Source organism: Oncorhynchus keta, chromosome 21 (assembly GCF_023373465.1).
Source record: "Oncorhynchus keta strain PuntledgeMale-10-30-2019 chromosome 21, Oket_V2, whole genome shotgun sequence".
Lineage (NCBI taxonomy): Eukaryota > Metazoa > Chordata > Actinopteri > Salmoniformes > Salmonidae > Oncorhynchus > Oncorhynchus keta.
Genome location: NC_068441.1, coordinates 40,667,324 through 40,681,673, shown reverse-complemented (window position 1 = coordinate 40,681,673; position 14,350 = coordinate 40,667,324). Strand labels below are relative to the sequence as shown.

The following is a 14,350-nucleotide window of genomic DNA, read 5'->3' as shown; positions in this document are numbered from 1 at the left end:
GATTCCTTTAAAAAAGGTAGGGGTGTGGATTAGAAAACCAGTCAGTGTGACCACCATTCGCCTCATGCAGTGCAACACATTTTCTTTGCATAGAGTTGATCATACTGTTGATTGTGGAATGTTGTCCCACTCCTCTTCAATGGCTGTGTGAAGTTCCTGGATATGGGCAGGAACTGGAACATGCTGTAGTACACGTTGATCCAGAGCATCCCAAATATAATCAATGGGTGACATGTCTGGTGAGTATGCAGGCCAATGAAGAACTGGGACATTTTCAGCTTTCAGGAATTCTGGACAGATCCTTGTGACATTGGTCCGTGCATTATCTTGCTCAAACATGAAGTGATAGAGGCGGATGAATGGCATGACGATGGGCCCAGGACCTTGTTGTGGTATGTGCATTCAAATTGCCATCAAAATGAAATTGTGTTGTCTGTAGGTTATACCTGCCCATACCATAACCCCACCGCCACCATGGGGCACTCTGTTCACATGTACTGCCAAATTATTTACTTAAAATGGAAGAGAAATGAACATTCAATTAACTGGCAACAGCATTTTATGACTTTTTTGTTTGCTTTGGTTTTCGGCAAGTGTTATTTCGGCTGCTAGTGCACACACAAAAATGTCTTGGGCAAGCCAAAGTCAGTAGCCGAAGTCTACGCCCCTACGTAGGTGATTGGTTAACAGTAGGGATTCTTCAATTAAGTGTTTACAAATCGTTTTTATATTAAAAAAAATTCACTTGAAATACTGCATCAAACATTTTAGTTGGATGTAAAATCTCCTTGACAAATGTCAAAATTAATGACACTTTTTTTGCGTTCTTACATTAATTCTGGTTATGGTGTTAAGCATGCGGAAGGTTTAAGCAGTCTATGGAACACCTTTGACAGCAAGCCATGCTTTGGTTTAGTTTCCCTGGCAATTTGAATATGATGGCCAAAAAATGATATAATGGGATTTATGCCACAAATGCTGAAACGTTAGCATGTGAAAACAGTTCCAGGGACTTCTAAGCATGGACTGCTTATACGGTAAGTGAACCGAAAATAAATGTTGTAATCTGGGTTTGCTATTCCTTTTTAATATTACAGGATAGGACTGTTCCACTTTATTGTATTGACTGTAATTACAGTGAACGCCTAGGTAACTTGCAACATAACAGGAAGTAGGTTAATAATTCATTTCACCATGGACAGGCACTTTTGATGTCACGGTGGAAGTAGGCTACGGCTAATTCAAGACAACTATCATGTTTCTAGTTTGTCTTCACTATTAGTATTGATCTAAATTACCATCCCCAGTTGTGCGGTGATGAACAGGTGCTGATCTGTGCAGTTCCTATCCGAATGCGCGTGAGAAAAAAAGTCGAATTTTAATGAAATATCAACAACGACAAGGTCTCCACGTTGAAAATATCGTGTCCTACTAAACAGGATTTTAGGTAAGATACTTTTGTTATGGTTAATTGCATGTTTTGTATTACAGCGACACCGGGAATAGAAACTTCCAAAGCCACCTAATCCCGCGAGGTTACGTGAATGTTGCGCGGCAGCGTGAATTAGAAACGGAATTCCCAGGAAATCGAAAGTTATCTGCGACTCCTCTCCTGTCGTAGACATATTGGACATTGAGCTCATAAGGGCCATAGTTTGGAGATTTCTGATATGTTGCCTATGTTTAGCCTAGTCACTCGGTATACATTTGGGATTGTGTTCTAAGATTTCCAAATGTCTGAGTTTCTTTATGAATTCTGAACTAATATAGGCTCTACCTCATTCAGAAGGGCTACAGGGCATGCGGGTAAGGTTTGTTTAATTTCTAGACTAGATCAAGTCAAATAAATTTCCCTGACACATCCACATATAATACGGCCTGCTCTACTGTACAAGAGGAAGTAGGTTTAATACTATTGTTTGATGGTAGCTGTTTGAGGTGTCAATTGGATTAATCAAATGATTAAACCTCTCCTGGCTGTAGGTTTTCTCAGTTGACAACCTCGAGACGTAACTGCATGTTTTGGCCATCCAAACATACTCTAAGGGACAGATCGAAATTTACTGAGGGGAGATTTAATTTTGGGGAAGGTTTTATTGAGCACAGGGGAGGGTTGTGTGTTTTTTGCCTGGTTTACTGTTGCTCTTCTGCTCGTATTTTCCCTATAAACAATAGCTTAACTTACTTTTTGATATTACCCTAATACAGTTTAGAAATGCTTGTGACAGTTTGGTATGGTGTGGCTATTATTAAGCTTTAGATCATTCAGGCCTATGATATAAAGGCAGACCATTGTGCTCCAATTGTCTCCGACAGTTGAACGTGACGCGAGGAAGACTGTTTCAGGATATTGCGGACAGTCTGAGCACTGATGGAGAGACTGTGGGTTCCTGGTGTAACTCGGGCAGTTGTTGCTGCCATCCTGTACCTGTCCCGCATTCTGATGTTCAGATGTACCGATCTTGTGCAGGTGTTGTTACACTGGTCTGCCACTGTGAGGACGATCAGCTGTCTGTCCTGTAGCTCTGTCTTAGGCGTCTCACAGTATGGACATTGAAATTTATTGCCCTGGGCACATCTGCAGTCCTCATGCCTCCTTGCAACATGCCTAAGGCACGTTCACGCAGATGAGCAAGGACCCTGGGAATCTTTCTTTTGGTATTTTTCAGTCAGTAGAAAGGCCTCTTTAGTATCCTACATTTTTATAACTGTGACCTTAATTGCCTACCGTCTGTAAGCTGTTAGTGTCTTTACGACCTGTTTCACAGGTGCATGTTCATTAATTGTTTACAGTTCATTGATCAAGCATGGGAAACAGTGTTCAAACCCTTTACAATGAAGATCTGTTAAGTTATTTGGATTTTTACTAATTATCTTTGAAAGACAGTGTCCTGAAAAGTTTTTTTACGTTGCTGAGTTTATGTATAGCAGACGCAGTAGCCATCCTGACTTAAAGACATGCATGTCTGTGTCGTAGAATGCCTCTGTCATATCTCTATCTCTGGGTTTAGGCCTAAGATTCTGTAAACCTACTCATTCAAGGGTTTTTCATAATTTTTTACATTGTAGAATAATAGTGAAGACATCAAAACTATGAAATAACACATGGAATTATGTAGTAACCAAAAAAAGTGTACAAAATATATTTGATTCTTCAAAGTTGCCACCATTTGCCTTGACGGCTTTGCACACTCTTGGCATTCTCTCAACCAGCTTCACGAGGAATTATTTTCCAACAGTCTTGAAGGATTTCCCACATATGCTGAGAACTTGTTAGCTGCTTTTCCTTCATCCCAAACATTTTCTGTATTGACTGACCTTCGTGTCTTTAAGTAATGACAGACTGTCGTTTCTCTTTGCTTATTTGAGCTGTTCTTGCCATAATGGATTTGGTTTTTAACCAAATAAGGCTATATTTTGTATACCAACTCTACCTTGTCACAACACAACTGATTGGCTCAAACACATTCGGAAGGACAGAAATTCCACAAATATACTTTTAACAAGGCACACCTGTTAATTGAAATGCATTCCAGGTGACTACCTCATGAAGCTGGTTGAGAGAATGCCACGAGTGTGCAAAGCTGTCAAGGCAAAGGGTGACTACTTTGAAGTATCTCAAACATAAAAATATATTTTGATTTGTTTAACACATTTTTTGGTTACTCCATGATTCCATATGCGTTATTTAATAGATTGTCTTCGCTATTATTCTACAATGTAGAAAATTGTAAAAAATAAAAACCCTGGTGTAGGTGTGTCAACTTTTGACTGGTACTGTGTGCGTGTGTAATACAGTGGACACCTAAGGTTTTGTCTACACTTGACACTTATATGCAACTTCTGCTATCAGAATACGAAAATTGCATTGAAAAGACCCATCTAGACGCACAAAAGTCACTTGGTCAGATTGTGTTCAGATCTGGCTGACCACTTCAGGAGGTGGTCATGGATGTGTTGTGTGTAGATTTCTCCTCAGTCTGGACCCAATCAGGCTACCGAAAAGCGCATAAAGTGACCGATGTCATCAGCACTCCTCCCACAAGTCTCGGGACCGAGTGGTACCTTTTCATTATAACGTTGGAGGAAATACACAAGGAACGTATTTGCTGGCCTCATAAATGCTAGCCAGCTAGATTAATATTTAGAAAAACATTTTTTTTTTTTTTGGAAGGAGTTATGCTAACCCTTTTGCAATCTCTTTAGCGTTGCTTGCTAGCTTGTTGGCTAGCTACAGACGTTAGCTTTCTAGTTAGTTACAGTAGTTCGCCACTGCCATCAGTTGTGTTATCATATTTTGCCTATTCCACCTTTTTGTAGATTGCATACTGGCATTTCAATATAGTGCGGGAAAAGGGAATCCAGACACACTAGACATGGTAGACACATTTAAATGTAGGTGTAGATGCATGTCTCATTTGGAATTCCATGATCATAATTCTATGATCAGAATACTAAAGCTGTTAAGTCTAGACACTGTCTAAGCCTATAGGCCTATGCATGCTGTGCCCTGAAACAGTTAGTGCTCAAATCTCTGACAGCTGAACTGTGAGATGGACAATTATTGTTTATGAAGTAGCCCCCAAAAAATAGGATTTAAGGTTTTGCATATACTACACAGGGAATAGTATTTTTGTAGTTTGTTATAGGCTGTTTTTAAGGACACGTGGCTCATTTGGCCAACATCCGTTGTTTACTAATGGTGCTGGCTGTACCAGGTTGGATCTGAATGCATATGGAAGTCTGAAAAATGTTTTTTTTTTTTTTTTTTTTTAATATCCATTAAATTAAATTCTTCCCTGTCATGTTGTCTGCCTCCAAATGTTCCTATAGGAAACTCTGAAATAGCATGTTGTTTTTATTAAGATTTTTGAATATTCCCATAAATCTTTTGCCAATTGGATGGAAACCTAGCTGTAGACCCCATAAAGACTCTGGCAAGTGCTCTAGTTCAGTGTCACTTTGATTATGCCTGCACATCATGCCTCACCAGCAGCTCCAAACATCTAAAGACTAAGGTACTAGACAAACAAACTTGTAAGAATTGTACTTAAACTCCCCCTCATACTCATCTGGAGGTTGAGCATTTTTTTCCCTCTCCATCTCTGTAATGTTACTGTATACAGCTGCACCATCAAGAGCATCCTGACTGGTTGCATCACTGCCTGGTATGGCAACTGCTCGGCCTCCGATTTATTAGTGTTTTGCCATCCAGGACCTCTATACCAGGTGGTGTCAGTGGAAAGCCCAAAAATTGTCAGACTCCAGACACCCTATAGTCATAGACTGTTCTCTCTGATACCGCATGGCAGCGGTACCGGAGCACCAAGTCTAGGTCCAAGAGGCTTCTAAACAACTTCTACCCCCAAGCCATAAGACTCCTGGGGAGTCTTTAGGAGTCTTTAGTTTTTATTTATTTTACTGACAAATAAAATCAATCAATCCATCCACACTGCAGCGGGAATTGATGAATGGAAAGAGACATCTGTTACAAAACAGCAAAAAGTTTAATGACATTCGGAGATTGACAGTCTATTTATTGTGTTGTTGAATATGCAAACCATGATATTGATGTCCCAGAAGTCGGTATGCTTTGAATTATTGGTTGTGTGGTACATTGCCACAGAAAGTTTTTGGTGGAAAATTTCTTTGATATATTTTATATAATTGTAAATATGGCATCAAAATGTTAAATCTCATTTCAAACGTAGCTGATCATTATCTGCAGCCAGCTCTGATTATATTGTAATGAAACAGGCAGAGAGAGTGAGCTTGTCTGTGGTGGTTGGCGAACCCTCAACCTTCTGGCCCGTAGCCCTGCGTGGCATTGGCTATGCCACAAAAGCATGCTGAAGTGGCAAAGTCAATATCCATGTTATTGTTATTTGTGGTGGTAAATATTATTTTGAGTTAATTATATGTGGGGGGAGTATTCAGTTTATTTTACAGTACAAAGGGAGGGTCATGCGAAAATATTTTTAACGTTGGGGGGGAGGGGTTGCATTTTTGTTTTTGACACCTTGAGTTGGACCAGCTCCCCCACAGTAAATTTCAAGCTGTCCCTAAAAGGCAGTGGTCACCAACTGATGAGATCAACTGGTCGATCTGATCTCCAAAGCATTCCTAGTCAATCACCAAACATTTCTATTAAAAAAAATTCTGCGCTTTTGGCAGTAGTTGCACTTGATTCAGCAGCGCTAGCGCCAGGAAGGCAAAGTGTTCACATTGTTAAGTGTACCTATAGTGCTACCACTGGCCAATCAGATAGCTTCGATCACCCTGTGTGCACAGTTTCCTCGAGCCATAGACTGTAAAATTGAGTATTGAATGTACCGCAAAGTTAATACTGTGACTGCAAATCTTTTAAAACCATGACTACAGAGACACTCAACGAATACAGCACAAAGCTGCTGTTTTTTTATTTAAGTTCACGTTTAAGTTGTTATTCATTATTATTCAGTTGTTATTATTGTCAACACTTCGTTCAACACTTATAAGCCATAAAATGTACATTCTCCCTACTTGCATCTGCAGTGCTGGTTGTAGTGTAATGAGTGAGTATGGCAAAGTGTTCCGATAAGCTTGCGTTGTTATTATTAGCGGCTTGTCTTTTGCAATATCAAGGAATATTTCACATTCTCTGGTCATTGGATTAACAACATGAATTGGTGCATGAGGCAGAAATAATGCAGTACGACTTGTTTCACCATCAGCTGGAAGACTGTGTCCACTTTGCTCAGTGTAGGGAGGGAAAGCGAGCAGCGGGATATGAGTCAGGTGAGAGTTAACCTCACCGCTGCGCCCGCCCTCCCCTCAGACTGACCATTAGATGCAGGTCATCAGTCCAGTAAAAAACATATCTGGAAATTATTATGCTCACTCAGCTGTGCCTCACAAGTAATACAACAAATGATCTATTACCAGTGTGATCCAATACCTAGCATGTTGAAATATAATTTCAAAATGGTCAGAGAAGAACAACATTGGCAGGGCAATTCAAGCATAGCCAATATGCCGTGCTAATGTATTGGGTCCACAGCCTACTCCACAAACCTCATTGCTACAGAACTGTTTTTAGTTGGTTAATGTTGCATAGGCTTAGGTTTATAAAGCCATGATATAAAAAAATTGGAGCGTTATGTTGTGGAAATTCTTACACTGGGACACTCAGTCAATCTTAAATTAATAATTCTTTATCAGCGCACTGGAGAGGTTCCAACCAACTCAATGCACCAAGTACACATGTCGATCAGGAGCTCTCACGGGGCAGTCCCGTTAGTTCTCTTATATACTTACACAAAAAGTAGTAATTGCGTGATTTAGCTTATTCATAACTAATTCATTATCATTCATGTTTGCTATCATTCATGTGACAGACCAATACTGGTTCATGCATGTGACAGACCAATACCTACCTCTTCTTCTCTCCAAGCTGAGACATTGAAACTGAGATATCGTTCTCAAAAAAAGGTCTGGGCGTACTGCCAAATTGCAGATACTATAGTGAGGATTTCTCCCAGGCGTTGCATGAACAATGACCACAAGAAATGGGTTATTAGAAAAGCACAAACAGAACACAGAAATTGTCTGTTAGAAAAGCCCAAATGTAAAAAATACACAGGTAGATCTTGGCTTGTATTATGACTCGGAGTGATCTTGACTCATACATTAAGGTCTCCTTCAGTTGTATTGAACTATATATAATGTAATTCAAAGTAAGAAATCCCTATATACTACTAATTGCATGCAAAGCTACATGAATTTTGTGTTTTTACAACGTTGTTGCTTTTTTATTGTGCATTCTAGAGCCTGCCACTGCCAGCATGTCACTGTTTGAGACTGAAGGACCCCTCGTTCTGGACCTGAGCTGCCCTATCTGCCTGCAACTCTTCTCCGACCCTGTGTCCCTACCCTGCGGCCACATCTACTGCTCTGCCTGCCTTGAGAAGTACATGGACACTGACACGGCCCACCACTGCTGTCCCGAATGCCAGGTTGAGTACCAGGGCCTCCAGGCCCTCGTGAAGAACTTCAAGATGTGCAGCATCATCGAGAGCTATAAAGCCACCACAACAGGAAAGGTCAGATCTGTCACAGATGGAGATGGTGGTGATTGCCAACAGGGGGTATTGTCACCTAACCAGAGAAATGATGGTAAGACCTCTGAATGTCTATTAGACATAGAGCAAGAAGAGTTACAACACACAGGCTTGGGAGATGCAGCTGCAGCGCCCCCTACTTTTCTGAAAAACCAACTGACCAAGATGGAGAAGTCTAAACTTCTATTAGCGTCTCATGTAACAGAGTTGACGGTGAGGCTGCAGATTGCTGAGGACCAGCTGAGGAGGGAGGAGGAGAGGGAGGTTGAGGTCCGGGCCGCCAATGCCCTTCTGAGAGGACAGGCAGCCAAGCTGCTGGAGCGGATGACTGAGATGACGATCAACTACGTTACTGGGATGACAGAGTTGATTGAAGAGGAACTGCGCCCCACCGAGGAGAGCCTAGGCAGTCGAGTACACCAAGTCTCCGAGATCCGAGTGAAGTTGAGGGATGCCCAAATCCGAGCCAAATCCCTCCTGACCGAGGAAGACAGTGGGGTGTTCAGTGAGGGGCTTCAGGAGGCACAACCGCGCATCATGGAGCTGATGTCCCAGCAACCTCTTGAGGAGCTGGACCACGACAACACCTGTCCTGAGTCGAAAGTTAACCCAGGCCGAGCTTGCGACGAGCTGGAACGGAGGAGCGCAGAGTTGAGGGAGGGACTCGGGACGGCCCAGCGTTCCCTACGCAATGTCCTCAACCCCTCAGAGGTGACCTTTGACCTAGACACTGCCCACCCCAGCTTGGTGCTGTCGGAGGACCTGAAGACGGTGACCTTCAGCACCAAAAAGCAGCCCTACCCGGCCCTGCCAACAAGGTTTAGCAACTTCCTCCAGGTGCTGAGCACCCAGAGCTTCTACGGAGGCGAGCATCGCTGGGAGGTGGAGCTGGACGGATCTTCTCCCTGGATCATAGGGGTGTGCTACAGCGGGGCGCTAGCACGCAGTGGGTTAGCGAGTGCCCTAGAGAGTAGCCGTGGCTCCTGGTGCCTGATGTGGTTCGATAACCTGCTCAGGTCCTTTGAGCAGGGCCATGATGTCCCATTGAAGAGAACCCCGGCAGTACATAGACTGGAGATCACGCTGAGTTTTAAGACTCAGAGGTTGAGCTTCTATAACGTCAGCCAGTGCAGTGGGAAGACTCACGTGTACACCTTTAAGGCAAACCTCACGGAGCCGGTGCATCTGGCTTATAGGATGATGTCAGGCCAACCGAAGGCACGCATAACAGTATGCTCTTGAACGGTCATTGGTACAAAAGAGAACCTAGCAAGATTACATACTTTTGTGTTATTAATCCTGTATTAATACCAAACATTTCTTGTTTACATTTAATGTTCATGGTTGTAGAGACATAGTTGTTTTGGTCTGTTACTAGCGGTAGGGGAGAGTGGAGTAAGTTGAGCCACCCCTTTTTTCTAGGAAACCATACACAAAATGTATAATAGATTATCATTTAATGGAGTCTTGAAACCACATGGAAACCCACATGGATAAAGTAGTAAGCAAGCTGGTCCAAAAAACTTTTCACAAAGTCAAATTAATATTTTGTCTTATAGGTTTCATGATTCTTGTATCTAAACCAGATAGTTTTAAGATTTGTTTTATAAATCAGTTTGGTTCTCTTTATGCTGCATGGAATAAACCCAGCATGAAAGTGCATCCTTGTAGCTGTGTGGGCTAATATGGTCAAAATTGTTGCCTTGGGGTAAGTTGAGCCAATGACCACCATACCCCATCCAAATGGTGATTAGAGTGTCCGGTTTATGAATAATATGTATATTATTTTTGCAATGTGTCATCCATACGGAATCAAGATGGTACATTTTTATTGTTGCAGATATCATCATACCCTGTGTATAGAAGTGTAAAACAAGCAGGGGTCTTGCCCCCCTTGAGGTTTTTAAGAGCGCAGCCAAGGAAGGGAAGTTCATTTGAGCAGCAGCAAGAGATTGAAAAAATGTACAGAATTGCACGAGGAGGTACATCCACAAAAAAAAGAAAACAAATATTTATCTGTGCGAAAGAGGCACACAACACAATTGATCTGATAACATGAAGTCCGAGCTTGTTAAACATATTAAGAATCTCGCACACCAGTTTCTTGGGTTTAATAGCTTCAAATGCAGAGAACTTCCCCACAAATTGGCACATCGAAACTACATCCCTGTCCCAGACAAGAAATGGAAGGTTATATCTGAATGTAGACATACATTTAAGATATACAATATACCCAGAGCCCCACTTTTTGTTGCCTGTTTTGCATGTTATTTTGGCATTGATATGTGTCACATCAGTTTGCAAACAATGTAAAAAAAAACATAATTGAGTTAATAAAGCTGCATTTGTATGCATGGTCTGTTTTTTGCTTTCTTGAGTAAGGCAGCTCCAAAATGCAGGTGTTTCAGCCTAGCTCAGTGCTTTTTGTGGTGGTGGGGCAGCCAGCAGAAAACACAGTAGGGGTTGATAATGTTCTCTAGTTGCGCTGTGATTGTCTCAGTATACTGTCACCACAAAATCTACCGGGAGAGCTCGACATTTCAAGCCTGTTGGGTGCTGCCATAGAGTTACATTAGAAGTGCCCATCCAAGAAGGCCACAAAAAAAATGGCATCAAGTCACATTATAACTACCATAGCTTTGATTGGACTGATCATGTCAACATTATACTTTAAAAATCTTAGCTAGCAAGCTAGACAAGCAGTCATAATCATGAATCACGTCGACAATCTATTGGAAAAATCCTTGTCATATGGAGAGAAATCATCGATAAAACGTATCGGTGCTCATTGGCCATTGGACATGAACATTACACAACAACATGGGTCAAAAAAGTTTCTGTCAATCCAGGGTGACAGTTCAAAACAACTGGGAACTCGAAACTGGAAAATCTCAAGACTTCAGTGAGTTCAAGACAACTGGGAACTTGGTAAAAAACAGTTCCAACTGGGGGGAAAAAGTTGCCAGTTGTCTTAAAAGCACCATAAATCCAGAGAATGACTGACTTTGATGACAAATCTTGATGACAAACTTTGCACACAAGGACCACCGCGCCACCTTTCAGTTTTTGTGAGCACAGCACAACCAGGTGAGTCCAAAAATATATTGTATGCTGCTGCATACAGTGCATTCGAAAGTTTTCAGACCCCTTCACTTTTTCCACGTTTTGTTACGTTACAGCCTTATTCTAAAATGGATTAAATAACAATTTTTCCTCAATCTACACACAGTAACCTATAATGACAAAACAAACAGGTTTTTAGAAAATGTTTACAAATTTATTACAAATATTTAAAAAAATCACATTTATATTTGTATTCAGACCCTTTGCTATGAGACTTGAACGTGAGCTCAGGTGGATCCTGTTTCCATTGATCATCCTTGAGATATTTCTAGAACTTGATTGGAGTCCACCTGTGGTAAATTCAATTTATTGGACATGATTTGGAAAGGCACACCCCTGTCTATATAAGGTCCCATAGTTGACAGTGTATGTCAGCAAAAACCAAGCCATGAAGCCCTGTCTATATAAGGTCCCATAGTTGACAGTGTATGTCAGCAAAAACCAAGCCATGAAGGAATTGTCCGTAGTGCTCCGAGACAGGATTGTGTTGAAGCACAGATCTGGGGAACCAAAGAATTTCTGCTGCATTTAAGGTCCCCAAGAACACACTGACCTCCATCATTCTTTAGTTGAAGCAAAACTGAGCAATCGGGGAGAAGGAACCCGATGGTCACTCTGACCGAGCTCTGTGGAGATGGGAGAACCTTCCAGAAGGACAACCATCTCTGCGTTTATGGTAGAGTGGCCAGACGGAAGCCATGACAGCCCACTTGGAGTTTTCCAAAAGGCACCTAAAGGACTCTCAGACCATGAGAAACAAGATTTACTGGTCTGATGAAACCAAGATAGAAGATGGACACTATCCCTACGCTGAAGCATGGTTGTGGCAGCATCATGCTGTGGGGATGATTTTCAGAGGCAAGGACTGGGAGACTAGTCAGGATTGAGGGAAAGATGAACGAAGAAAAGTACAGAAAGATCCTTGATGAAAATCCGAGTGCTCAGGACCTCAGACTGGAGGAAGGTTCACCTTCCAACAGGCCAACAACCCTAAGTACATAGTCAAGACAACGCAGGAGTGGCTTCGGTACAAGTGTCAATGTCCTTGTGAGGGCCAGCCAGGGCCCGGACTTGAACCTGATCAAACATCTCTGGAGAGACCTGAAAATAGCTGTGCAGCAACGCTCCCCATCTAACCTGACACAGCTTGTGACATTGCAGAGAACAATGGGACAAACTTCCAAAATACAGGTGTGCCAAGCTTGTAACATCATACCCAAGAAGACTTGAGGCTGTAATCGCTGCTAAAGGTGCTTCAACAAATAATTGAGTGAGGGGTCTGAATACTTATGTAAATGTTATTTTTCAAAAATGTTTTTGTTTTGTCATTATGGGTATTGTATGTAGATTGGGGGAAACTGTTTAATACATTTTAGAATAAGGTTATAACAAAATGTGGAAAAAGTCAATGGGTCTGAATACCTTCCGAATGCACTGTAAATGGTGTAATATGCCAGGGAGATATGTATTTTAAGGCAGCTCCAAAATGCAGGTGTTTCAGCCTCGCTCAGTGCTTTTTGTGGTGGTGGGGCAGCCATCAGAAAATAGAGTGTAGGGGTTGATAATGTTCTCTAGTTGTGCCGTGATTGTCTCAGTGTACTGTCACTCATGGGGACACAACGTCACCGCAAAATCTATGGGGAGAGCTCGAAAATTCAAGCCTGTTGGGTGCTGCTATAGAGTTACATTAGAAGTTCCCATCCAAGAAGGCTCAAGGTCATTGGCCACAAATAAGATGACATCACATCACATTATAGCTACTGTAGCTTTGATTGAACTGATCATGTCAACATCATACTTTAAAAATCTTAGCAAGCAAGCTAGATAAGCAGTCACCATCATGAATCAAGTCGATAATCAATTGGCAAAGCAATTTTCATTCCATGTCATATGGAGAGAAATTATGGATAAAACGTATCAGTGCTCATAGGTCATTGGACATAAACATTACACATCAAGTTGGAAATTGCAAATTCAACAATGATTAGTTTGGATGGAATCAGTGTGGCTAACTGAAAGTGTTGCAAAGCAATCACTAGCCTGCTATTCAGTGGAGTGGGTGTGTGGTCCAAGTCTGGGTTTAAGGGTCTCTTTTCCAAACTTAAAAGGATAAACATTCAACAACATGGGCCAGAAAGGTTTCTGTCAATCCAGCATGACAGTTCAAAACAACTGGAAACTCGGGTTTGGGAAATCTCAGACTTCAGTGAGTTCAAGACAACTGGGAACTCGGGTTTGGGAAATCTCAGACTTCAGTGAGTTCAAGACAACTGGGAACTCGGAAAATCTCAGACTTCAGTGAGTTCAAGACAACTGGGAACTCGGGTTTGGGAAATCTCAGACTTCAGTGAGTTCAAGACAACTGGGAACTCGGTAAAAAACAGCTCCGACTGGCAGAAAAAAAACAACATTTTGAATGGTCATCCAACTTGCGCCTCTTTCTAGAGTTCTGACCTGAAGATCACTGACATCCATGATTCAACTTTCTTTTCCCCCCCAGAGTTACCAGTTGTCTTAAAAGCACCATAAATCCAGAGAATGACTAACTTTGATGACAAAGTTTGATGACAAAATGTGCACACAAGGACCACCGCGCCACCTTTCTGTTTTTGTGAGCACAGCACAACCAGGTGAGTCTAAAAATGTCTTGTATGCTGCTGTAACAAAATGTGGAATGGCAAGGGGTCTGAATACCTTCTGAATGCAATGTAAATTATGTAATTTGCCAGGGAGAAATGTATACTGTAGCTAAGGAAGTAATACTAAGTGTATGTTGTGTAGTAAGCTGTTAGTAGCCCATGTGGTTCATCCTAATAATTGGGTCCCTTTCCCCCTCATAACGTAGCTTAATGTTCTGACTTGGTGGTGCACATGTAGCCTCTTTACATTAAAAATCAAAGTCTAACAGAATTCCAGTCATTCCAAGAAATGTTAATACCCCTTGATCTTCAAGAATAGGACTTGGAAATATTGAAGTATAGATTAGCCAAATTGTTTTACCTGAGCATGACCCCAAAACTAAGGATTTATTAACCAGCTCTACTGTTGTTTATGATTTTGTTGTCATGGGGGACTGATTGGACTCATTGATTCCAGTTGAAAAATGCTGCACTCATGGAATGACATGC

At 41.7% G+C, this 14,350-nt stretch overlaps 1 protein-coding gene across 5 annotated transcripts; it reads left to right on the top strand.

Annotated features, from left to right (window-relative positions):
• Window positions 1-49: 49 nt before the first annotated feature.
• On the top strand, window positions 50-10,458 carry LOC118400559 (E3 ubiquitin/ISG15 ligase TRIM25-like). 5 transcript variants are annotated; one of them, XM_052473935.1, is made up of 2 exons: window positions 50-239; window positions 7,807-10,458. In XM_052473935.1, the coding sequence occupies exons 1-2, from the start codon at window positions 224-226 to the stop codon at window positions 9,339-9,341; spliced, it is 1,551 nt and encodes a 516-aa protein (XP_052329895.1). In that variant the 5' UTR covers window positions 50-223; the 3' UTR covers window positions 9,342-10,458. The 5 variants fall into 5 exon arrangements, with proteins under 5 accessions (XP_052329895.1, XP_035653424.1, XP_035653425.1 ...); XM_035797531.1 differs by lacking the exon at window positions 50-239 and adding an exon at window positions 263-392; XM_035797532.2 differs by lacking the exon at window positions 50-239 and adding an exon at window positions 859-1,037.
• The last annotated feature ends 3,892 nt before the right edge of the window (window positions 10,459-14,350 follow it).